Source organism: Colletotrichum truncatum (genome assembly GCF_014235925.2).
Source record: "Colletotrichum truncatum strain CMES1059 chromosome Unknown Contig_0004, whole genome shotgun sequence".
NCBI classification, from domain to species: Eukaryota; Fungi; Ascomycota; class Sordariomycetes; order Glomerellales; family Glomerellaceae; genus Colletotrichum; species Colletotrichum truncatum.
Genome location: NW_027222401.1, coordinates 300,848 through 314,323, shown reverse-complemented (window position 1 = coordinate 314,323; position 13,476 = coordinate 300,848). Strand labels below are relative to the sequence as shown.

Here is a 13,476-nt window from a genome sequence, read left to right as displayed (position 1 = left end):
CCGCTCTAGAAACTTCTCTTCCCAATCCTGAAAGTGTTTCTCAAACTTACACGACGACACTCGATCCAACCATGGAACCTTACATTAACACGCCTTTACGGCCGCTGGAGATAACGCTCCTTTACGGCCGGTCTACACAGCGGTGCGAAAGAGATTGGCCAGATTAACTAGACAGAGACCACTAGAACCAACAGCATCACAGCGCTGAAGAACAACCGCATTCTAACAGAATGCTCCGACTCTGACTATCCCATTTGAGAAGGTGTTCTTGAGAGAAAAGAATAGAGGCATGAATTACCTACCTATCCCGCAACGACGTCAAGCTTGCTTGCGCTGGAGATAGACTCGTCCGGAATAAACTCCGTTAAATCCTACAACCGCCTCAGCATTCATCTTCATGCCCGACTACACATTGCTCATCTAAATGTATGAAAGCCAAGACCGTCTCGTTCTTACATCAAAATCAACATCAGAAAGCAAACAACAGCTCAACAAAACATCATTCTACAAGACAACACTCTACAGATAACAGTCACCAGTTCATATCCTAAACAAAAAAATAACCCCAAAGAACCCAACACCAAAACAATGTAATCCCCAAAAAAAAGCATCGTCATGACCGGAGCAAGCGGCTACCTCGTCCGCGGCGACCTCGCCTCCCTCGACACCCTCCGCAACGAGGGCGCAGAGGCAGACATAGTCCTCCACTTCGCGACAGCCTACAATCTTCGGCGTCAGCGAATCCTACAAATCCGTCCGACAACCTAGACTACGCCGCGTTCGACGCTTTCGCAGCGCTAGCGGGTCTACGGAGGTGAAGCGCCAGTCAGGTTCGTCATGACCAGGCCCAGTCCCCTGTTGGGCAGGCTGTGTCGGGCAAGCTGGTATGGGGCTGGCTCGGATCGAGATCGCCCTCGTTGCTGCTGAGGAGAAGTCCGCACGTTCGTTCACTTGGACACCACGAGGGCGGTGAGAGACCGGTTCACGAGGCAATCCGTTCCCAGGAGGGCATCGTATCAAAGCCGACGAAGAGGCGCTGGGCCGAAATCCCTTCTGCAACAGCACGATTGACTCGGCGCTGAACCCCTTCTTTATACTGTCGTAAAAAAGAACTCGGAGACGTGATCGAAGAAGGGGACCGAGTCAATCGACTCTGCCCCTTCCCAAGTACTGATAATGCCGACATTGTCCACCAAGATGCTCTCGGCCCCATGTCCTTGGTCCCGGATCCTTGCTAGCCAGGCAGTCTGGATTCGTTGAAGGGCCTCTCGGGTCAGATAGCTGAGGCCATGGCTGAGGCGGTGGGTATCCGGGTGAGGGACATTTTCGTGGGTGGAGGCAAACGCTCAGCTCGAGGCTATGACGACCCGGTTTGTATCAGTTGAAATCAGCGCGTCGAGCAAGGTTAGGAACGAGCTGGACTAGCAGCCGAAGGGGTTTAGGAATCTTGGAGGACATTATAGAGGGTTCATACAACGTCGTTGCGCAGGGTCTAAGAGGGTAACTTGGTGGCTGGCTGATTTCAAACACGAAGGACGACGGAGCTTCGGTCAAGTTAATGTCTAATATACGATATGATTATATGTTAAAATCTACACCCCGTCTAAGTTGTTGATCTTTTCGTAAGTCAATCCACTGGTAAAAAGACTGTAAGCGGCTGTCCCTGCGTCCAATTATCATCCCCATGGCAACCCGCCTTCATCGTAGAATCGCAGCTGATAAATGCCCCCGGAAGGGGGCAAATCCACCTGTGTCAGTGAGCAGGTGATTGTCCATGGCATCCTGTGGCCTCAGTAAGCGGGTACCGAAACTCAAGAGTCGAACAGAAGAGGATCGGCGGAGTCATTCGGACTGAAAGCCATCGCCACCATCATCGGTCTCATTCGATAGTCCTGCATCATGTTGAAAGCCAGGATTGACTAAGGGACAAAATTTGTCTTAATTCATCAAAGATAGCCGCGAGGGCTTCTTAGGTCTATACTCTGTAATTGTACCTCTTGTATCTTCTCAGAGGTGGGCATACTTTTGCCCTTTATGGATGCAAAATAGCGGCTTTTATCCCTGTGTGTGCGACATGTTCCTACCTGCAACGCTATGATTATCCGTGATATTTTCAGCACATTGTAACAAAACTCGTGTCCTCTATGTGAGATGAACACTAAAGGCTCGGCATGTAAGGTGAACAGCTGAGTGGTCGGTCATGGTTCGGCCTCGGCATCAGTACCGTCTTCTTCGCCGACCCAGTCGTCACTCTCAAGACCACGGTTGCGGATGGCCAGAGATCCTACCCAGCCAAGCAGGGCAATGCCTCCAAATATTCCCCACGCGAGAGCTTCGCCTTTGGGGTGGACGCGAGTGGAGGCGGTGAACAGTGCGCCCGACACAAACGGCCCGAAACTGCGGCCAGCTGCTGACAACGTCTGGGCGATGCCATTCAAGGTACCCAACGTCGCGTGGTTTGGGGCACAGTTGGTGATCTAAAGCAAATTCATCAGCATCACCCGGTACACCAACTGACGGAAAACTTACCAGTAGCATCACACTTGACAGTCCGCCAACTGCACAAATGTTTTTGATAATGAGAATGACGCCCAGCTCGCCGTAAAGCCAGGTGGCACCGGTGCCAACGCCAAAGAGCGGCTCGTCATCCAGGTAGCCAATCCACGGCATCAATGCCATGCTGATGGCAAGTCCCAAAAGGGCGATTCGGTAACTGCCCAGATTTCCCAGTCGCACCTTGAGGGGTTGGAAGAGGAAGGCCTGGAAAACGATGGTGGCCACACCAGCCAGACTCAAACTCACGCCAATCTTGCTCGGCGGCAAGCCGCGGCCCGTTGGAGGGGTGGCATCGGCGAAGATGGGGTATAAGCTGTTGTAAGAAATATTGGACAGCTGGAAAACTAGATATGTCAACAGGACTAGGATCGTGTTGCGGTTCAACAACTGGCGCCAGGTTGCGAGGTCGCTGGGTGACTTCGCGTCTTCGCCAGCCTCCGAGCCTTCTTCAGATCTGGGGTTCAGGAGCCCCTGGTCCTCGGTCGCGCCTTCTTCGTCGTCGTCTTCCTCGTCGTCCGATGCGCTCATCACAGCCTGCGAACCGCGGCGGGGCCAGCGCGTGGCCCAAGAGTTTGTCTTGGGTTGTCCTCGCCCTTGGACCCAAGCCCAGGCTTTCCGGACCCACGAAGGGACCCAGGCCGCCTGGTTTGGTTCAAGCGTCTCAAGCGTCTCCTCAAACCAGATTCCAACAATCACGACGCTGACAAAAAGGAGCAGAGCGCTCAGCAAATTCGGCGCGAGGTAGGGGTATTTCTCCCCTAACGTACCAACCAACAAGCCGCCCAGGGCGGGACCAGTAATGCCTCCCAGGGAGTAGATGACGGGCAACCAGGTGAAAGCTCTACTCTGGTTGGAGCGATCGGTCACCTCACCCAGGACAGTTGGTACCACAGCAGCATTGCCGTTCAGCATACCCATAGCAACGTGGACAATGACGATCTGCCAGTATGCTTTGCAGAAACCGAAGGCGACAAAACAGCACATGAGCAGGAAAGTGCCCAGGACCATGACCGGTTTTCTTCCGATAACGTCGGAAAAGTATCCCCATAGCAGGCTCGTCGACAACTGAGCGAGCGCAAAGGCTGAGGCAAGAATGCCAACGTATAGGCCTGTCTGAGATTCAGGGATGTCGGAAAAGGCCTCGACCATCTGTGGCAGGTAGGGGCCAATGGAGTTGAGGGCGGTTTGTTCGCTCAGGGAGAGGAAGGCGAGCAGAGCGAGCTGGCGCACCGGCAAGGGAGTCTGGTCGTGGCCATCGTCTGAGGCGTTGGAGCTCGTGTCGGAATGGTCGAAAAGCTCGGCAGAAGACTGCTCTCGAGGTGTTTTTGGCGGAGGTGTTGGGAAAGTATGATATCGATGGGTTGACTGGCGGCGCATGGTGAGGGTTCGACGGCTGGACTCGATGCTCCCTAGGGTGGGAATAGGGGCGCCTGCGTGAAATGAACCCGACGAGGCTGTGCGAGATGAAGCCGCGGCGCCGACGAGATTGGTGTGCACCATTTCGAGGACGGAGGATCAAGTCGCGAGTCGGGGGCTTGGGGTTAGCAGGCCGTAAACGCAAAGCACGGTTGGCGGTGACGTCGACGAAAGACACACAGACACGGTTCGTCGTCGGTGGTAAATCGTCGGAGAATCGGTATCGGTTCGGTGGGAGATCCTCTTCGGGTGTAGCTGCTGGGGCGCTACCCCGCTGCCAGGGTCTCACGATGATGGAATGCAAAAACGCAGCCTCGGGCGCATGGCTTCAGGATTCGGGAAGAAAGAGGAAGGCGATGATGATTTAAGAGGGCGAGATTCGACGATTAAAAAGTAGCGACAAGTTAAGAGTGCATCCCAAAGCTGGTGGAAGAGGGATGTTGAAGGGGCGACAAGGGCGACAGAATGCGAAGTCGCGAAGATGCTGGTTGGTGGTGAGCCGGGAATTGAAGGTCGAGGTTAACGACGGGAATTAGCTTTCGGTTAGATACGATGTAGCGAGGAACACCTTCTGTGTGTTTCTTTTTACTGTTTTCTGGTGCTTGTTATCCGTATTCTTGCAGCTTACTCCTGCTATTGGTCACGACCTTGCTCCCTTACTACAATTTACCCTACCTATCAGCACTGATATGATTATTTTATTTATGTAGGGAGAGGAAGCACAGACGCAGGTGACCTCATTTTTCTCGCGTTTTTTTTTTTCTTTTTTTTTCGCCCTCTTCTTCACCTTTCCAAGGCAGTTTGTGCTCCGTGCGCTGTCCATAGAAAATGTGGGTGGCGGGCGGGAAGTCTTTTGTTAAGCTTCCCACAGTGACAGATGCTTAAGCACTAACAACCAATCAAAAATCAGGAGGCTACGTGCCTGCCCTCGCCTCGTGCCTCAACTCTTTCCTCGATCACGCGCATATGATGACGCCCACCCACAAAATCAACCGCCTGTCATTGGCTACGCCCATCTGATCTCTGATCTGGCACTGGAACTTATCGTCCGAGATCCTTCAACGGCCACCAACCAACCCGCCTACCCAATCTTCTTTCGCATACTGCTTCCTGTCACTCCCACCCGTTCTTCTTTCTGCGAACACACCAATCATTTGACCTCTCAAACCGTCGTGAAAACTAATACAATGTTTCGCAGTCGTTAGCCAACCGTAGCCTTGTGACCATGCATCGATGGCATCACTCAAGCCTCCCACGCCGTCATCTACCACTATGTCGAGAACATCTGACTTTTTTTTTTTGTCTCTGAAAATCTCCGAAACTAGGCGCATGCAGGGTCCTGGCATTCCATTCTTTAGCATATGCCCGTGATGAGAAACATCGCAGCAAGTGCTGTGCTTTTCAAAGTCAGCCCGAATAAACTGGGCCGACTGAAAGTCTGACTGAAAGTCAGGCGTCGTCATCCTTGGTCTTAGGGTGACACCAGCAAACGGTTTCGTATCCAGTGATCCGGCATTCGTCAACCGGATGATGACTGTTGAGATGGTCTCAGATGAGGAACACCATTTAGGTGACGAACATGTTTGATCCGAGTGCACAGAATACCAGTAGTCAGCCCTAGGCTAGAGACGAACGCCTCTGTATCCGTTCCCTAGCCTAGGACTACTAGCTAAACAGAAACACCGCCTCGCAATGTCCATCATCATATCAGCGAACCCAGATATACCTAAAATCTCGCGACCAAATATCTCATGCCGCAACTACTTCCCACCCGAAGCAGACTTCTCCGCGCGGCATCCACAGCCGTTACACTCACATGCGTACGTAAATACAAATTGTAGTAATCTATGTCTCGACGCCCGGAATAGCCCCGCAGATCACGGGCTCGGATGTAACAGCCACCGCATGGCTACGGCAAGACATATATGCACCTCGGGCTTTATTCACCGGGACCTCGTGGCATCTTCCCAGCAAACGATAAACTGCCATCTTGGCATCCCCCCCAACGAAGCAAGTACTGCTACTATTCAGAAGCCTGAGCCAGTCGTGTGTGTGTGTACTTTGTATCGAGATGTGCCGACCTCCCGAGCTACACACGACTACTATGTACTCTGGTAAAGTGGCTTGCGGTAAGCCGCAGCCAAGGGGGGGGGGGTGCCGAGTACCAAGGTCATTCCACGTCTCCGGGACGCACCATATCGCCCCTTGAGACGACCGGCTGCTGCGGACAGACAGAAAAGAAGCTGCATGCATGATTTCACAATTCTCACAACTCCCGAGTTCAAAGAAAAAGACAAGGCTATCCCGAGTCCAGGCAAGGGTCCACGGCTCCAACGTCAAGGGGTCACGACCTGTATAGCCTACGGGCTCCCCGGGGGAGGGGGTGAGCTTCGGTCGATGATGAGCCGAAAGACGAAGGTCCCCGAGGATAGACGCATCTCCGGGTGAGAGCCGGCTCAGGTACCTTGACGAGAGCCTGGGAGCCGGGGTTTTGCGGCCCACCGCATTTCTTTACCATGTACAGACATCACTTTATGACCGGTGAACCCGGTCCGGAATTTTCGAGAAGGCCAGGGAGGGGTGTTCACGTAGTAAAACAGAGGGGGGACCTTGAGTTTTGTTCATTGATATTCATAAATTTTATTCTTTTTTTAACTTCATTTCAACATGGTATCATTACATCAGATATAGACGCGCAGGAACTCAACCAGGGCCATCATGGCCATGGCCTGGCCGTAGGGCATACTCGTACGCGGGATGTCCTTGTAGTGCTGCAGATCGTGGCCCATACCGGTACCGAAGGAGGTGTTGAGAAGCTCACCCTCGGGGCTGATGTTCTCGAGGACGGCCTTGACGGCCTTGACGGCGACCTCCTCGTACTCGGCACTAATGTACTTCTTGCGCTGACCCTTGAGGATACCGTAGGCGAAACCGGCGGTGGCGCTGGCCTCGACGTAGGAGCCCTCGGACTCGGGAATGTCGAGCAGAGTGCGCCAGAGACCGTTCTCGGCCTGCAGGGGCACAAGGGCGGAGACCTGGGCGTCGAGGGTGTTGACGAGGTGTTGCCTCAATGAGTCGTCGGGGGAGAGGTTAAGGAGCTCGATGAACTCGGGGATGACGATGGTCACCCAGCTGTTACCACGGGCCCAGCGGGCACGGGCGAAGTTGTGGCCGCCCTCGTGGAAGGTCCAGCCGTGGAAGAAGAGGCCGCTAGGGGCGTCAAAGAGGTACTGAAGGTGGATGAGGAACTGCTTCTTGGCTTCCTCGACGTAGTGGGGGCGGTTGAGGACGAGGCCGATCTTGGCCAGGGGCATGACGGTCATCATGAGGGTGTCGTCCCAGAGCTGCTGGTCGTTGACCTCAAGGTAGGTGATGTGCTGCATACCGCCGTACTTGGTACGGGGGAGGTCGTGGTAGGCCCACTCGGCCCAGCTCTCAAGCCAGGGCCTGTAGGTCTCGTTGCCAGTCTTCTCGTAGACGTAGGCGAGGGTGAGGAAGACGGCCATGGTGTTGATGTTCTTGCCTTTGTGGCCCTCCTCGAAGCGGTTCTTGAACCAGTCCTCGATGACCTTGAGGCACTCATCGTCGCCCGTCAGCTCGTAGTACTTCCAGATGCCGTACAGACCGATGCCGTGAGTCCACTCCCAGTCGTTCCAGCCCTTGGTGTCGATGATGCGACCATCGGCGAGGGTCATCAAGAACTCGCCCGTGGTGTCCTTGATGTTGACGAGCTCGTGAATGAGCTGCTTGACCTGCTTGTGGATGTCGGCCGACTTGACGCCATGGAGTTCGGCAGGCATTTTGGCGGTTGTGTAAAGTCCGAAGACTGAATTAACTTGTAGAGATTGTGACCCTTTGTATGTTTCCTACTGTTCATTTCAGTCAGCTTTCATGACACTTCAAAAGAATTTGTCTCGATGAGGCGGGGTAGCTCCGACTCCGGCCCTGGTTTCTGGAAAAGCAACTTCCCAGCCAGCCAGCCAGCCGGTACCAGTCGTGGTTGTCGAGGTCAAACGAAGCCATTGGGCGTCACAGAAGACAGAAAATGAGGACCAACCTTTTGAGGAAACTTGAAGCACTGAGAAATGTGTATTCTCACAAATCTCAAGTTGTCTATGTACAGAACTGGCGGACTGGTTTCCGGTTCAAGGACGATTGAAAAGAGAAACAGGGGACGCGTTGACGCAAGGCTCTCTCTTTTTTTTTCCTTTTTGCTGGCTGCAGAAAGACTTATGAAGGGAAAGGGCTTCGGGGAAATAGGGAGGATGGGAAACCGGGGTCGTCAGGGGTACGTGGACAAAGGGAACGGTGTACAGAGCAACTCGGCGTGATGCAGGCCGAGGGTGAAGAAAGCCAAGCAACGCGGTGTTTCTGGGCTTTGCGGTTTCGCAGTCTTGGAACCCCGCAACTTAATGCAAAAATACGTTAAAATCAAGCACGAGGGAGGGGAACTCCTGCTGCTTGCTGCTTCCTAGATCTAACGAAGGAAAGGGTGGGTGGCTTCCCTGTTGCTTAGCAAGGCTGCTACTAGTAGGTAAGTATGACTACTTAATACGTGGCCAGTCCTTTCCTTCTCCCACTCACTACCTTTCTTTTCTGCTAAAGACAGGAAGGATGGATGGGCGTTGCTGCTATGGGGACACGGTTTAGGGTAAGGTAGAATGGGGCTTGGCCCACTTGGACTATCCATAATCGGTGTGTCTCCGCTGCCAGCTCGGTTCCTCCTCCCCCGCGCCCCGGGCCAGTTACCCCGCGCTGGTGGAGACCGGGCACCCCGTTTTTGTCCACTTATGGTTTGGTCTCGAACCTCTTTCTGCCTCGGTGCTCTTTTCCCTCATTCCCACTTTCTTTCCTCTCACTGGCTTTTGAATTTCCTAAACCTGTATAACACGTATTGGATCATCCTTGTTCTCTCTCACTAATCATGAGCACTCAGCGTCTGCTGACTGCGGTGCGCTCCCCTCTCTTCTTCCCAGATAGGTTAGCTTTTGGAGAAGTCATCTCCGCACCCAGGGATCTTTTGGGGAAGACACAGAAGAAGGCTGGAGTCTGGAGTGAATAGAGAGGAGATTTGAGGGGAAACTGCGGGCATTCCCCCCCAATTTCCCCCAGTTTGCGGAGAGAGCAAGAGAAAGAGACAGAGAGGGAGGGACGGTTTCCCCCCCCCCCAAAACATAGCGCTCTGCTGAGCAAAGCATTTTGCACAATTCGCTCGACTCAGGCATAACTAGAACGCGGAGTAGAAGCGGAGTGAGATTGAGCGAGGGGAGCGAGATTAGTGCACAATAACCTAACCCCCTCCTAAAGGGACTAACTAAATGCGCCTTAATTGCAATTCAGAGCACCATGATGCTTTAAACCATATACCGAACAAATCTCGCCCACAACATGGCACAGCCCTACCACGATCATAGAACCATGAATTAGATTACTACGTAGTAGATCAGCCTACCACGGTTCCAATTTCTGGCCGGACATGATGTGTATGCAGAAGCCATCACGATAGCACGCTAGTTCGACATTAGATGCAATGCATCATCGTGCGTCTCCACGCTTGACACCTGTGCCTTCATAGTGCATTGTGAATTATCTCCATTCTCGCAAAAAAGTCCCCGGCCAGACACCGGCCAGACACTCGGCCATATCCCCGGTTCTCAGGGCCATGACAGACAATCACAGTCAGTCTCCCCCCATGTGACCCATTATGCAGGCCTTCTTTTTCCAACAGTCACAGCTATGACCAAGAGGCCCAACGCTGGGAGGCGAAAAAAAAAGAAAAAAAAAAATACCAGTCAGGCCCCAGTCCACCGTGGTCACAGGATGGCTCCGTCAAGCTTTTTTCCCAACCAGAGCCAAGGTTGGACGGGTGTTCGCCGACGCTAAAATTCTCCTTCTGGGCAAGCCACCCGCTCCCCATCACCGCCTCAGCCGTCAGACGAGCCAATCCTACCATTCCTACCCCCTGTAGGGCCTCCCGAAAGCCGAACCGTATCGCCAATATTCATCTGCCCAGAAATTGCCCAGACTTCCTTTCCTTGCTCTGCCGTTAAGTGCCGTCGCATCATCGTTGGTCACCCGTCTTGGCCAAGAGCCTCCAAGACGACCATCTTGTCCCATCTCTTATTCCCAGTAGACTGACCTATTTCTAGAATAAATCTAGGCCAGTTATTCAGTCTCAATGAGACACAACACCTCAGAACATCCAACGGTCCAGAAGCCACCACCACCACACCCCGGACAACCCCCCAGAGACAGCAACCCCAGGCGCCCTGACGCTGGCTGGGTCTCCCACGCCATCCGCATCAACCCTGCAACACGAACCAGAAACAAACTGCGTGTCCACACATTCCTCTCTTTCGCCATCTGAACCATGGCCATTGACCAATGCAGCCTACAGAAAACACCCACCGTCTTCGCCGCCGCCTACCGGCTCCGTGGGTCCCCCTTCCCAGGTCCATATCAACGACCAATCCTGACTCGTGCCGGTCTATCCATGAATGATGGGGTCCCTTTGCCCATCTACTCATCCAATCTGAACTCAATCCATCTCTCCTTCTCCAGATATTTTGAGTCTAGAGGAAGGCCCAAAAGGGGGGTGTGCCAAAATAAAATCAAAACACAGACCACATGTCTCGTCTCCCGCCTCTTCGGTTGAATGATGTCCCAACCTGAACCCACCAACAAGGTTGTTCTCGTTGGCTACCGCTGGTTCCTCAGCTTCCATCGTCGAATGGAAGACATTCCTTCTCCCCGGGACCCGTGGGGGTTGACTTGATCGTGCTCGCTCTCGTCGTCCTTTCTCGCAGGGGGCCGACCGAACTCCCCACTTGGGTACCGCGCGCTCCCAACAAACAAACTTGGGGTAAGAAGGGAGAAAAGAAGGAGAGGATTGGGGGTGGGATCCGGGGTTTGTCAGATAGTCTAGTCATTATCCGTAGTGTGCTGAATGGGGAAAAGGGAGTGATATCCCCAGAAGACGCACACACACACACACACACACACACATTACCACTCTCGGACTCCACTTGGGATCTGCTTTTAAATAGGACGAGGTAACATCTCTTCTTTCATTTCTCCTCCGTTCTGGTTCTTCAGCTTCTTCCTTCTCTTCGAGGTTAGATAGACTCCGGATTCCCAAAACCCTTATCGACTCTTAACTGTTGTCGTGTGTCAAACCAATTCAGTCCCATCAACACCACAGGGTTTATCAACAACACCATCGTCTCTTCTCTCAGTCCGTCTCATCAGACACCAACAACCGCCCAACATGGTGTCAACCGAAGTCACAGACAGGGACAATGTGCGTCCCACGACGCCGGCCCACGGCAAGAACTCCTTGCACGAGGTCGAGCGCACCACCTCGTACGAGAAGGCCGACGCCCAACGTCTCGAGAACGTCGACAACGAACTCTCAAAGTACATTGGCGGCGACATCACCGTCACCCGCGAGCGCAGCGATGAGCTCCGCAAGAAGATCGACCGTCGCATCCTTCTCGTCATGATTGGCACCTACTTCCTCCAGGCCATCGACAAAGGCACCATGTCTTTCGCCTCTGTCATGGGCCTGCAGAAGGATACCAAGCTCGTCGGCCAGCAGTTCTCTTGGCTCACTACCTGTATTTACATCGCCATCCTGTTCGTCGAGTACCCCCAAAACTACATCATCGCTCGTGCCCCCATCGCCAAGTACCTCTCCTTCTCCATCATCGCCTGGGGTGCCACCCTCGCCTGCCACGCCGCCTGCACCAACTTCACCGGCCTCGTCGTCGTCCGTACCCTCCTCGGTATCTTCGAGTCCGCCTGTCAACCTGCCTTCGTCATCCTCTCCTCCATGTGGTACCGCCGTGAGGAACAGGCCTCGCGTGTCACCTACTGGTACATGATGAACGGTGCCCAGCAGATCGTCGGTGGTCTCCTGGCCTACTGCTTCACCCACATTAAGACGGGTCCCCTCAAGTCCTGGCAGTGGCTTTTCCTGGTGTACGGTGTCATCTCCGTCATCTTCGGCATCTTCGTCCTCTTCTGGATGCCCGACTCCCCCATGCGTGCCAAGTGCTTCACTGAAGAGGAGAAGCACGAGATGGTCGCCCGTGTCCGTGACAACCAGACCGGTATCCAGAACAAGACCTTCAAGCGCGAGCAGGCCATCGAGGCCCTGAAGGACCCTCAAGTCTGGGGCTACGCCCTCATCGCCCTCTGCACCACGCTGCCCACCTCTGGTCTCGGTGCTTTCGCCAACATCATCATCATGAGCTTCGGCTTCAACACCCTACAGGTTCAGCTTCTCGCCATGGTCCTCGGTTTCTACATCATTTTCGTCCTTCTCGGCTCCGTCTGGTTGGTCAAGAAGACCGGCCAGAACCTCTATGTCATGCTTGGTTTTTGTGCTCCGTAAGTGTTGCCTTTTCACCCTTTTATGACTCACGGAACCTCCCCTTTTCTAACAGTTCATTAGTTCCGTCGTCGGCACCGTCCTCCTCATGACCCTCCCCAACAAGACCTTCTCGCAGCACGTCGGCCTGCTCATCTGCTACTACATCACGCTGTCCTTCTGGTCCGCCCAGACCCTTGCTCTGTCCCTCATCTCGCGTAACATCGCCGGCCAGACCAAGAAGCAAGTCGCAGTCGCCCTCAACTTCATCATCTGGGCCGCCGGTAACGCCATCGGCCCTCAGGTCTTCCTCAGCTGGAACGCCCCCCGCTACTTCATCGCCTTCGCCGTCCACCTCGGCTGCTACGCCCTGCTCATCCTCATCATCATCGGCCTGCGCATCCACCTCACCCGCCAGAACAAGAAGAGAGACGAGATGGCCGCCGCCGGCGTCGCCGAGGCTTCTCCCAACTACACCGCTCATGCGTTCGAGGACATGACGGACAAGGAGAACCTGTCGTTCCGCTACGTGTTTTAAGTCTTGTATACCAGCGATTGCGATTTGCGTTTTATGTATATTAGTCCATAATGAAGAGACATGACTGGTCATGAGATTCGACCAAACATTACGTTTTAATTCTTGGTGATGTTGTGTTAAGTGTTCATGGCCCTTGAGTGTACGAGTTATTCGTATTTGAACAGACGAGAAATGGTTGGCAGAGTAAGGTCAACGTCGAGTATTTCTGTAACAGAACAGACGTGACACCTTTTTCCTTATTGATTTATCCCATGGAAAGAAACCGTCAATTCAAAGACACATGAGTCCACAACAGCTGATACAAACGCCGTCACATTGGTGGGGCCCCCTACATAATGTTTACAAAGTCGTGATAAACAAAACCACACAACATTCTCAACGTCAACAGAAGCCACATACCTCCAAATTCGACCTCGTAAAAACACAAACTACAATGAACCCATTCCCCTCGCAAAAGCTCAAGAAAAACAGCAACTCGACCCCCTCGACCCCCAGATGTCGTCGAATCAAACTGCTCTTGGCATCTCCTCACGCCAAGCACGATATTTGGGGTATCCCCCTTCCCACCCTGCCAGGCCCTCTCACATTTTGGGGA

The 13,476-nt window shown here is 53.5% G+C and overlaps 4 protein-coding genes across 4 annotated transcripts; 2 read left to right on the top strand and 2 right to left on the bottom strand.

The window, feature by feature from the left end:
• Positions 1 to 615: 615 nt before the first annotated feature.
• CTRU02_206865 (uncharacterized protein) lies at positions 616 to 768 on the top strand (the record flags this gene model as incomplete). Its single annotated transcript, XM_036733078.2, has 1 exon — positions 616 to 768. One exon carries the CDS (start codon positions 616 to 618, stop codon positions 766 to 768), a length of 153 nt encoding a protein of 50 aa, XP_036575209.2.
• Positions 769 to 2,198: 1,430 nt separating this feature from the next.
• CTRU02_206864 (major facilitator superfamily transporter) lies at positions 2,199 to 4,056 on the bottom strand (the record flags this gene model as incomplete). Its single annotated transcript, XM_036733077.1, has 2 exons — positions 2,199 to 2,477; positions 2,530 to 4,056. 2 exons carry the CDS (start codon positions 4,054 to 4,056, stop codon positions 2,199 to 2,201), a joined length of 1,806 nt encoding a protein of 601 aa, XP_036575208.1.
• A 2,597-nt stretch (positions 4,057 to 6,653) lies between these two features.
• On the bottom strand, positions 6,654 to 7,772 carry CTRU02_206863 (glycosyl hydrolase family; the record flags this gene model as incomplete). Its single annotated transcript, XM_036733076.1, has 1 exon — positions 6,654 to 7,772. The coding sequence occupies one exon, from the start codon at positions 7,770 to 7,772 to the stop codon at positions 6,654 to 6,656; it is 1,119 nt and encodes a 372-aa protein (XP_036575207.1).
• Positions 7,773 to 11,239: 3,467 nt separating this feature from the next.
• CTRU02_206862 (allantoate permease) lies at positions 11,240 to 12,881 on the top strand (the record flags this gene model as incomplete). Its single annotated transcript, XM_036733075.1, has 2 exons — positions 11,240 to 12,363; positions 12,428 to 12,881. The coding sequence occupies 2 exons, from the start codon at positions 11,240 to 11,242 to the stop codon at positions 12,879 to 12,881; spliced, it is 1,578 nt and encodes a 525-aa protein (XP_036575206.1).
• Between the last annotated feature and the right edge of the window lie 595 nt (positions 12,882 to 13,476).